The sequence below is a fragment of the Epinephelus lanceolatus genome, chromosome 22, assembly GCF_041903045.1.
Source record: "Epinephelus lanceolatus isolate andai-2023 chromosome 22, ASM4190304v1, whole genome shotgun sequence".
In the NCBI taxonomy this organism is placed as follows: domain Eukaryota; kingdom Metazoa; phylum Chordata; class Actinopteri; order Perciformes; family Serranidae; genus Epinephelus; species Epinephelus lanceolatus.
The window spans coordinates 7,034,693-7,047,116 of record NC_135755.1 but is presented as its reverse complement, the minus strand read 5'-3'; the positions used below and the strand labels follow the sequence as shown (position 1 = coordinate 7,047,116).

Genomic DNA, 12,424 nt, shown 5'->3' with positions numbered 1-12,424 from the left:
AACAAATTAAGTGTAGTATGAATGTACAATATGAACCTCTGAGATGTTGTAGAGTAGAAGTATAAAGTAGCAGGAAATAGAAATACTCAAGTAAACTACAAGTTAACAGAGAGCTGAAGAGAAAAGAGTCTTATGGGGGTAGTTTGGTTTGTTTACATCAAATTCACCTTCCTACAAACATGGGTCTTTTCTTCAGGCCTTAAATGCAGGGCTTATTTTATACTTTCTCTTCTTACTTTCCCATCAGAACCCTTTAATTGTTGTTTTTTAAAGACGTGTAAGTGGGAAAGCAATTCAGCGTCTGTCTCTGAACACAGCAGGAAGTTGGTGAACCAGAATCAGCCAGAGAGTTGGAGGGAGATGGTCTGATGTTATGCCAGACGAGCTTACTTATTGTTAAACTTGGTTTATTTAAACTTGGTAAATGGTGAGTTATTGCCTAAATTAGGCTGGCTGTATGAGATGCTTTAATAGTTTAATCTCACAAGAGTAACAAACAAAACCAAGACTGAGGGCAAACACTATCTTTACCTGGCTGTCCATGAATGCAGGTCACAGGGAGACGTGGATGCTGCTCTGTAGAGCGTTCAATTTAAGTGCATTAACCGTGAGCGAGGGGTTAACAAGGGAGGGGCAGGGGGTCTTCTGTTGTTCAGCACAGGTGTGTTTTGGCCTTGACACAGCTGAGTGAACACTGTGAAGCTGTTTCATGCTCAGAGATCTGTAGAAGTTTGTAGTCTGAAGTTTGATGTCTGTAACATCTGTGTGTGTGTTTCCTGTTTCCTGCAGACGTCCAGCAGCTGTTGGTGGTTAAAGAAGAGGTTCCCCCTGAGCAGCAGGAGTGGAGCTCCAGTGTGGACCAGGAGGACCCAGAGCCTCCACACATTAAAGAGGAACAGGAGGAACTCTGGATCAGTCAGGAGGGAGAGCAGCTTCAAGGGCTGGAGGAGGATGATATCACCAAGTTCACATCCACTCCTGTCCCTGTGAAGAGTGAAGATGATGAAGAGAAACCTCAGTCCTCACAGCTTCATGAAAGACACACTGAACAGATGGAAACAGAAGCAGAGGGAGAGGACTGTGGACGAGCAGAACCAGCCAGGAACTCAGATCCAGATACACATTTACAACCAGAGACTGTTGACAGTGATGATTGGACAGAGACCAGAGAACCTCAGTCAGGTATCTGTCAAGTCACATATTTGCTCGTCTTAAGCAAGTCTCAAGTTTTAACCTTCAAGTCTCAAGCAAGTTGAGTCAAGTCATTTTTGTGTCTTAATTGGATAAAAATAAAAGGTCAGACTCTGTCGGTGTCTTCTGTAGAGAAGAGACGAACTCTCTCTTCTGCCAGGGGGTTCTCATCTTACACAGCAAACAGCACTAGCAGGGCACTGTGGCTTGTTTGTGTAGTGTTTGATTCCAGCCACTTATATCCCTTTGCGACAGACATGAGCTGGCTTGATTTGGCTTGGCTTGGACCATCAGCCCAGCACAGCAGGGATTTGCATTTCCATTACAACAGGGCTTCCTTCTTGATGTTGTGTCTAAAACTGATGATGGGTGGTCTCGGGTGAGGATGTTTTAAAGCAGTGGGCTGATCCACGGTTTAAGTTCCGTGTTTTTTTTGCTACATGTGTTTTTCCACAGCAGGGCAGGTAGAAGAAGTTTACCTGTTGGAGGTGAGCTGTTTGTCTGCAGCTCTTCATCAACATCTCACTGTGGCTGTTTCTGCTTTTTCTCCTCCTCCCTGCCATGTTATTAGACTTGCCTTTATTGAAGAGAGGCTGCTAACAACGTTCCACTTATTCAGTAATAAGGAAGAGGAAGCTAACAGTTGTTCAGAAACGTTTTAAAATAAATCTGTGCTACGCGTTTTCCTACCATCCATAAACTTCACAATGTTTAGCCCCTGTCGGAGCATGAATGTAGTTTCCTCGTCCATCCAGAAGTGCGTCTTCTGCTTCTCAGTTGCCACGGTATTTGTTTTTCCGGGAGATACTGCTATGTTATTTCCTTCTTCTTCTGGGTGAAAACCCGTGAAAGAAAAAGTGGCGCATGCGTAGAACGCCAATTCGGACTAAACAGATACATGCAGCAATAGTTCGATTTTCAATCAGTTCTGGCGATATGCAAATTGCAGTGGGTCCAGTGTATTTGGAATGAACCGTTTGATGTGTGACATGTCTATTCTTTCAAAACACTTCACTACAATTGAGGTGAGTACTATGGGGCGATAGTCATTCAGACAGGTTATACTGTTTTTCTTGGGGATGGGCACTATTGTGGTGAACTTTAAGCATGCAGGCACAGATGACTGGGAGAGGGACAGATTGAAAATGTCTGTAAAGACCTCAGCCAGCTCTGAAGAGCAGACCCTCAGGACACGGCCGGGGATGTTGTCAGGGTCAGCTGCTTTCCATGGGTTAACTCTTTTCAGAACCTTACACACCTCAGTTGGAGTCACAGTGAGTGAAGAGGTCTGCAGCGCTGCAGCGTCTCCTCCTGCTGTCTGTGCGTCCTGGTTGCCACGCCACTTTTACGCACACAGACACACAATCACAGAGTAAAGATGCCGCGGTGGAGACAGAGAAGTGAAGATAACTTGAGCTGATGACAACTACACTTGTTACTGTGTGTGCAATAAAACCTTCTCGAGGAAAAAGTCGGTGGTCATGTGACCTGCAGGCAGTGAGTCATCATCAGTAGACAGGAGGACTGATACTGACTGATGTCTGTATTCTCTATTCTTTCTTTGAAAATTCACTCAGTACTGTGATGTCAGGAATATGATTTATTTTCTTGACATTTTTATTTTGTTTCCAGTGAGATATTAAGTTTGTATTGTGACTTTGCTGTTTTAATATTACTGTTGCTGCTCCAGAAACAACATTTAATTATGAAATATTCAGTTTTATTCCTGTTGTGAATTTCTTCTTTTTAAAAAAAATACTTCCTTGTAAATGTTACACGATTAGTTCTCTGAGAATCTCTTTCACATACTAGCAAAAATTGGTATTGCAGTCCCTCCAGAAAATTGCCATCTTGCGATTGCAATAATTAACGCAAATTAAACAAAAGTCCGCAATATCTGCAGGGGCTTGCAATTTTTCAAAAGTCCCGCTGTTTATCCATGTTTTTTCCGCATTTTACGGCTGACCAGAAATCGTCGCGAATGTGTCGTTTGAAACGTCCTCAGATGCATCATCAAATGTGCTAATAGCATTGCAGTATGGAGAAATTCTCTATATGGACATAAGAATTTGCACTGTTTAAATGCAGACAATATGTGTTGAATTTATTGAAATGTTATGTTTACAGAAGATGTAGCTTACACGTTGTTTTACAGTCACACTGTCTGGTTTGAGGGCTACAATATTCTCAGAATTTTTTGCAACTTTATTGGAGTCCATGTTTTGAAACTAATTAAATAAAACTAAACAAGAGAACTGAAACATTTGCAGCTGTTTTTGTAATATTCAGTATGATTATTATAGCAAGTGATTACATGACTTATTTTTTGGAGGCAGTAGCTTAATTTTTTTTAAAAATTTTCTTTCTCCTGACTTGCAATTTTTGTTATTTGCTGCAATGTCATCGCAATTTTGACAAAATTGGCCGCAAATTCAAGGCTTTTCTGTCACGAGATCCTGGAGGGACTGGTCTTGTAACTGAAAAATCTCCAGTCAAATCGATATTGGATCGAGACCCCTTGAATCGAATTCGAATCGATTCAGGAAATCAGTGGTGATACCCAGTCCTAATCGGCTCTGCCTCACTTTCATACAGTTTTTCGAAATTCTCAAGTGAAGTAAAAGAACCACAAATTTGTACTGCAGTAGTACTTGAGTTGATGTACTAACAGCATCTTATTTACTCAGGCTGCCAGTAATCAAACTTGACTCACAGCAAACTCTCCCATCCCATGGACAATCATTCTCACATAATTCACTTTAGTTTGAGCACATAAAGAGCCACACTGTAGCCTCCAGACATGACAAGAGTAACAGTATATATTAATGACTGCTATGAAATTGAAGCTCACCTCAACCTCACTCACTGTGTGTGTGTGTGTGTGTGTTTTTACTGTTTCCTGCAGACGTCCAGCAGCTGTCGGTGGAACAGGGAGAGCAGCTTCAAGGGCTGGAGGAGGATGATATCACCAAGTTCACATCCACTCCTGTCCGTGTGAAGAGTGAAGATGATGAAGAGAAACCTCAGTCCTCACAGCTTCATGAAAGACACACTGAACAGATGGAAACAGAAGCAGAGGGAGAGGACCGTGGAGGAGCAGAACCAGCCAGGAACTCAGATCCAGATTCACATTTAAAACCTGAGACTGATGACAGTGATGATTGGACGGAGACCAGAGAACCTCAGTCAGGTTTAAACTGTCTGAAAAATGATGAAGTCCCTGTCAGTGATTTGATTGTTTATGAGAAACCATTTAGCTGTTCTGAGTGTGGAAAAAGATTTGGTCACAGTGTAGTTTTGAAGAATCACATGAGAACTCACACAGGAGAGAAACCATTTAGCTGTTCTGAGTGTGGGAAAACATATGGTCGAAGTGCACATCTGAAGGTACACATGAGAACTCATACAGGAGAGAAACCATTTAGGTGTTCTGAGTGTGGGAAAACATATGGTCGAAATGAACATCTGAAGGTACACATGAGAACTCATACAGGAGAGAAACCATTTAGCTGTTCTGTGTGTGGGAAAAGATGTGGTCAAAGTGAAAATCTGAAGGTACACATGAGAACTCATACAGGAGAGAAACCATTTAGCTGCTCCGAGTGTGGAAAAAGATTTGGTTCCAGTGGAGCTCTGAAGACACACATGAGAACTCATACAGGAGAGAAACCATTTTGCTGTTCTGAGTGTGGGAAAACATATGGTCAAAGTGCACATCTGAAGGAACACATGAGATCTCATACAGGAGAGAAACCATTTAGCTGCTCCGAGTGTGGGAAAAGATTTGGTTACAGTGGAGTTTGGAAGAGACACATGAGATCTCATACAGGACAGAAACCATTTAACTGCTCTGACTGTGGGAAATCATTTACACAAAATGGATATTTACATACACACATGAAAGTTCATGAGGGAAAAAAGTGATGCAGCTGTTCAGTCTGACAAAAAAAAAATCTCTTTGGAATAATATTTTAAAAAGACAAATGACTGACACAGACCCAAACATTTATGTTTTATATGTTTTTAAATGTATGTATTTACTTACTTACTTACTTACCAAGATCAGTCTTGTACAGCCAGGGGGAGTATTTCCCCTCTGACAGCCAAGCTGGGTCAGAACCTGTTATCCGGTGGTGACTGGACTTTTGCTGCTTTTCAGGGCCAGGGCATTCAGCACTGTGGCTCTTTCCTGTACTTGGATCCAGAGCAGGAGAGGTACTCTGACTGCTAAATTCTAAAACTGATGTGAACATAGATTAGAAGATAGAAGAATCTGCACAAAATAGCCCATATGAGTAAGTCAAAACATTTTTTCAGACATTTTTGTAAATTTATTTTTTAAAAAAATGTAAACATCGCTGAGCGATCTTCATGACTCAGCCTTCATTTGGAATTGTGTGTTATCAGCTTTACTCTCCCAGTTTGGAGAAGCAGACAAGAGAACAGGCATGGTTAGGTCGGTTCCAAAAGTCACACAACAACACAAACCAACTGTCCAATTGAAGGGCAGCTGAAGACCAGCGACTCATTGTGTTCTGTGAGGTAAAATTACTGATTCTGTCAGTGGAGTCTGGTTGCTTTTAGGAGAGCATCACGTAACTGCATCAGTAAAGGGCTGTCTGACAGCATGGTTAGGTGTTGAAAATACTTTTAATGTAGTGTCCTCTTAAACTGATGTGGATATTGTTTAGGTGACCCTGTTTTTATGTGGCTAAGATAGGTTTTGCTGCTGTCCCCATCCACAGTCACCAAACTCCTTTGATAGAAACAGCCCTTTTTTCTACCTAGCTCCCATGCCATTTTTAGTCTCTTTTGGGTCCGTCTGTATCATTCTGTGTCCCCTCTTGAAATTCAGAGGTTCTACGGGTTCACAAAGGTAGTGCATGTGGAACTCTTCGTTGGTTGTTTTTGTTGTGTTTTCCCTTAGCAGCAGTAGTGTGAGTCATGGGGTGGATAACTGATCAAGAGCTCCAATCAGAGCTGATCTGATCGATGGATGAGAGGAGCAGCTGCTGCAGAGGCAAGTGAAAGCAAGGGAAGTAATTAAGCAACTCAGGACATAAAATAAGCACAGCAGACAGGTGAGACAGTCTGAACCATGGTGTTAAACTATACATCTTTAAATGTTTCAGTCATGGCTGAAAATAACAGAAATAAACAGGTTTGCTGAATTAACATATCACTGCAATTCACAACAGTTTGCAGTTTCTGCCTGTAAGGTTTAGATCAAAGTCACGGTGATTCAGTCTGCGAAGACGTCATCAACATCCATGTAAGCATATGATGTCATCCGGAGACTACGTCTACGCTTGGCAAGCAGGGTAAAGGCCGTGGCAAATCCTCTCAATCTAAAATGGCGGAGGAAGCTAGTGAGATGACAGATGAGAGTGCCAAACCCCAGCCAATTCTTGAAGCCATCAAAGATTTAAAAACTGACTTCTGCAGCAGATTTGATGGAGGATTGACGGCAATTGAAGGAATGAGGAAAGAAGTCGGTGAATGCTTGGAACGAGTTCAGGGCGCAGAGACTCGCATCTCCGAGGCAGAGGACACTGTCATTAGCCCAGTAGCAAAGGTCCGTAGCCTCGAAAATAAAAACAAAGAAATGGAGGACAAGATCGACGACCTTGAAGCAAGATCCAGAAGACCAAACTTAGGCTTGTAAACCTCCCAGAGGGCGCGGAGGGCAATGATGCCTGCTCTTTCCTCGAGGCTTTGATCCCGGAGGCTCTGGGCATAACTTCCCTAAGTACGAAGCTAACCATTGAAAGGGCTCATCGAGTCAGACCGAGAAAAGACCCGGCCGCACCTCCAAGAACTTTAATTACAGAGACAAAGTGATGGTCCTGAAGGAGCTTCGGAACAAAAAGGAGATATTCTACGAGGACAGAGCAATACGGTTTTATCCTGACCTGGCAGCCAGGATGCATAAGAAGCATAAGGCTTTCGACTCCGTGAGACAGAAGCTCCGTAACATGGGAATAAGGAACGGAATACGGTTCCCTGCAAAGTTACTGCTGACCTACAAGGGCAACACACGCACTTTCGATAAGCCAGCGGATGTGGAGGACTTCATAAAAAGCATTCAAGAGGAAGAAAGACAGGCTGAGTAACTCTGACTAATTGATCAGCTAACTAGCGTAATAACTTGGCTATTGCCAACAGCCGGTGCTAATATGAATAGAAGATGGGAAGTCAGGTAATGTTATCAAAAACATTTCTCTTACCAAAGCTATTTTTGGTAACTTTTGCACTAGATTCACCCGACGAGTCTGTATCAGTATCACATGCCTGTGTATTTGTTAAAGTTTAAAAGTCGTTGCACTGTTTTGATAAGAAATGTCACTTGATTTGTCTTTACACTGAAAGCTAACTTCAACTGGGGGTTGGCACAGCCGATAATATGTATGGTTTAAAGTTCTTTCCATCATGAGACGCCCTGTTTGGGTATAGTTAACTGCTTATGTGTAATCACTTTATTAATGCTCAAAAGCATAATTCATGCAGTTCATAAGGGATTGATTTAACACTGTGTAAGCAGTTCAGCCTACACCTGGACTATTTTGCCCAGGAGGCAACCTATGCTATACTTAGTTTTTACTTTAACTTCTGGCAGAACAATTTACAGTAAAATAAGCATTTTTTATATTTTTATACAGTAAAGCAAAAGCAATGAATGTCATACATAATGTCATTTCTGGAGTGACTTGGTTATTACACTTAGTTCCTTTCACAAATTTACAATAAGCATTAGAGTTTAGTTTTATTTTTCTATTATACAAACAGAGGGAGAGACCACGTTAGAGATGGAGCGGTTAGCAAAGCTTGACTATTCCTCACGCGGTGTGGAATGGTCGCTAAGTCTACTGGAGTGACCTGGGTGTTGGGATACCGGGTCTTTGTTTGGTGTTCAAGATGTTCTTTCATACTGTTGTTTTGGCGGGTTAAAGGTATCCTTTTACACTATATCATGAGTAATCCATCCCAAGTTTAATCAGTCAATCAATCAATTTTATTTATAAAGCCCAGTATCACAAATCACAATTTGCCTCACAGGGCTTTACAGCATACGACATCCCTCTGTCCTTAAGACCCTCGCAGCGGATAAGGAAAAACTCCCCCTCAAAAAACCTTTAATGGGGAAAAAAACAGTAGAAACCTCAGGAAGAGCAACTGAGGAGGGATCCCTCTTCCAGGACGGACAGACGTGCAATAGATGTCGTACAGAACAGATCAACATGATAAATTAACAGTAATCCGCATGACACAATGAGACAGAGACAGAGAGAGAGAGACAGAGAGAGAGAGAGAGAGAAAGAGTTGGAGGACAGACGGTAATGACAGTAGCTTATAACAACATTAATGAAAGTAATAATATCATAATTATAGTTCTGGCTACTGTGGTACAATATGTTTAAAGTATATATTAATATCTGGCAGTATACATGTGTGACAATAATCATATGTGTATAATAACAGTAGAAGTATGACTAATGATGGCAGCAGCAGCAGGAGGCATCTGGCAGGACCACGGCACCAGCACAACCACACACGTCACACCATCCAGGCACCGCTGCGATATGAGTTAACTTGAGAGACAGTGGAGCACAAAGGCTCTGGAGAAGAAGCCGAGTTAGTGACATCCAGAAAGGCTGAGTTAGCAAGATCCAGTAATAGGATACGAGAGAGAGAGAGAGAGAGAGAAGGAGAGAAGGTGCCCGGTGTATTAACTGCTATGTCCAGTGGGTTAGAAATTAAATTTACATCATGGAACTGCAGAGGGATGCAAAAACTTAAAAAAGTAAAACAGGTAAAGCGGGGACTAAAAGATATACAGTCTAAAATAATTTTTCTTCAAGAAACGCATCTGGCAGTGAGGAAAGATTTAAAGATCAAGAGGAGGTGGTGCGGGGCCGTGTATTCAGCACCTTTCACTACCCAGGCGAGAGGAGTCATGACACTTGTGCATGGGTCCATTCCACTGAATGTCACGAAGGTAATATCAGATAAAACGGGCAGATTTCTGATAATCCAGGGTACTCTTTTCACTGAATGTCTCAATTTGGTTAATATATATGCTCCAAATCACGACGACCCAAACTTTTTCAGCAATTTGTTCGTTACTTTGTCAATATTTAACAGCCGTTACATTATTGCAGGAGACTTTAACTATACACTTGACCCCAATAAAGACAGTTCAACACATTTAGATGCAACCCATACCAAAAGTGGAGCAATTATACATCAATTCATGAAGGAACTAAATCTGAGAGACATATGGAGAGACAGAAACCCTGATGTGGCAGTGTATTTGTGTTTTTCTGGGACTCATAACTCGTACTCACGTATAGATTACTTTCTAATGTCTGCTAGTTTAGCATGTAAAATTAAGGACTGCAACTATGACAGCATTTTAATCTCGCACCATGCTATAAATAACCTGGTTTACGTAGACCCAGGACAGCAATGCGACCCCCCCAAATGGAAGTTTCAGCAGAAATGGCTTCAGGACCCAGATTTAATTAGTTTCCTTGGAAAACAAATAGATGAATACTTCACGATTAACACCCATGAGACATTTGCAAGCACTAGATGGGAGGCGTTCAAGGCCTTTCTTAAAGGCCAGATAATTAACTTCACAAGCTCCAAATCTAAAAAAGCCAAACAAAAAATATTATTATTAGAGGCAAAAATTAAAATGATGTAGGATATTTATTTCAGAAACCCATGTCCTAAGATTCATCAGGATCTATTACTTTTGAGAGCACAATACAACGAAATTACAGCATCCAAAGCTGCTGCTAACCTATTATAACTGAAACAATGCATTTTTGATCAAGGGGGAAAAAAGGGGAAAATTCTAGCTTGGCGTATAAGACAGCATCTTACAGACAACTGAAAGGTCTATCACCATTCTTAAAAATGATAAGGAGGAACTCATCGTAGATCCTGTCGCCATAAATGACAAATTCAGAGACTTTTATGAAAGACTCTACAGCTCTGAAATAAATGTAGGGCTAATGGATCATAGCTTATATTCATTCCTAAACAAACTTAGTTTCCCCCAAATAGAGGAATGTGAAAGGTCATCGCTGGGGGCAAACTTGACATTGGAAGAGATCTCAGCAGCATTAAGATGCATGAATTCTGGAAAAGCAGCAGGTCCAGATGGCCTACCCATCGAAATTTATAAAAAAATTTGAATCAAAACTTAGAACACCCCTCCTCGAAATGTTTTCAGAGTCTCTTCAAAAGGAGATACTCCCTCCCTCCTTGAGGGGTGCCCTGATTACTCTACTCCCAAAGCCTGGTAAAGCCAACGATAAGTGTGAAAACATGAGGCCCATCAGCCTTTTGAACTCGGACCGGAATCGGAAAATGACATTTATCCTCCTGCATGTTTTTCTGAGTAAGCCCGCAATTCCATCCAACATTTTGGACCTTTTGAAGCCCATGAACTCATCTCTACCGGAAGCTGTACTCTTTACTGTTGCGAACGTCACACTGAACAAGATGGCGTCTGATAGAAAGGTGTATTAGCAGAGTCTCAAGCCGTTTCTCAATACTGAAGTTCGGCAGTTCGGACTTGGCAAGTCCACGTGAGAGTCCGGACTTCACAAGAACGGGAAGACAGGAGTACAGTCAGTCACGAATTTCAAAAGGACTACCTGAGAGAGGCTGCTCTCTGGGGCAGACTGAGCGCTCATACACACGTTTATTATCTATGAGCGCTGACACCGCTGTCATCTAGCGGACCTCAGTCACATTCAACTGGGCTCTATATTAAAACATCGACCACGGGTCTGGCGTTTAAACTACGCATGAAAACACTACGTTCTGTGACAAAACTAGTGATGTTACGCTCGAGCCAGTTTGCTCGACACAGTGTCGATCTATTGAAGCGCAAGTGTTCCGAGGCAGTGTTTCGATCCCTGCTTCGGCACGCCCACAATCACGTGACTACCGGGAGCGAGGCCTCGTTACAGGCAGTCCCAATGGTCTTTCACTTAGATGCAGTTCTGACACACAGCCAGCAGATGTCACTCATCTGACTGTATGAAATGCTTCGAAGCAGTGTGTCATTCTTGAAGCAGGTGTGTCAAAGTGGTTCAATGCTTCTTGAAGCTTCGATTTCACCATCACTAGACAAAACAACAGTAACATATCGGTAATTATGGCTTACAATTGTGCGTCTTTCCCTCACTTGTCATTTTCCGATGATTGTTGCGAAATGCATGCTGGGATACCTGGCTGCAGTTAGGTATTATTGCCAGAGATATTGGATAAAGGAGATACCCCACCGTAGGCTTATCCAATGTTAAGAAAACGGTTACTCTTCCTGTCTCCTAAGTGGGCGTGGTTAGCTCTCCCTCCAATCAGAGCCTGCTCTCCCTCAACCCCCCCTCCCCACCACCGTGTTGAACAGAGGATCTGTGGATGTCTGTGTATGCGGATCGAGAAGCAGGTGGAATGAAAACACATTCTTCCTGTTATTGCAGCCTATTGCTGCTCAAAGCTTGGGCATTTTTTTTATTTATTACTAGCGGTAAATAACTGTTTGTAAGCTAACTGTGATTTTGCGCCTGATTTTACAGCCTGTTTATCAAGATCACGAGATCTCGTGATAACTTGTTTTCTGAGACGGACAGGACTCAAACAAAGTTAACTTGCTCTTGATCTGTGCGGATGAAAAATGCAGCTTTAGTGTCAGAATGTTGGTAAGATGTGTGGCTTGTGGAAAATGAACCCAATATTTATTTTGGTGACTATCGGGCGAAAGAATTGACCATAAATTGTGATCACGTTCATTTTCCTCATTGACGACAATACATTCAGAGCTGCCAACTCTCCTACGGGGGCGTGGCGCTGATGTCACTGAATCAGGAAGTGAGCTGAGTGGGGTCAAAGAGCATGGATACCAAGAGGCGAAGCTCCGTTGAATTTCTGCCAACAGCCACCAGGGGCGCTGCTGTAGCGCTGCCGCCATCTTGGGCTGTTGAGCTTAGACTGTTGCGCACAGACAACATGCAAGATGTCAAGAAGAGAGGAGAAAAAAAGTAAAAGAAAACAGTGTAGTGCAATTAACTGCAACAACTATCAGTGGAACACCCCGCACCTGGCCTTCCACCATTTCCCGAAGGATCCCGACAGGTAAGAACTCCTGAGGTGTAAGTTTTGAAGTGTTTTAATATCAATTTAACATGCCAGTTTTGGAGGGAAGGTAACCCACACA

At 42.3% G+C, this 12,424-nt stretch overlaps 1 protein-coding gene across 1 annotated transcript; it reads left to right on the top strand.

Annotated features, from left to right (window-relative positions):
* Positions 1-7,873, top strand: LOC117245990 (uncharacterized). Its single transcript, XM_078163935.1, has 2 exons — positions 1-1,182; positions 4,097-7,873. The coding sequence occupies exons 1-2, from the start codon at positions 1,053-1,055 to the stop codon at positions 5,113-5,115; spliced, it is 1,149 nt and encodes a 382-aa protein (XP_078020061.1). The 5' UTR covers positions 1-1,052; the 3' UTR covers positions 5,116-7,873.
* Positions 7,874-12,424: the final 4,551 nt, after the last annotated feature.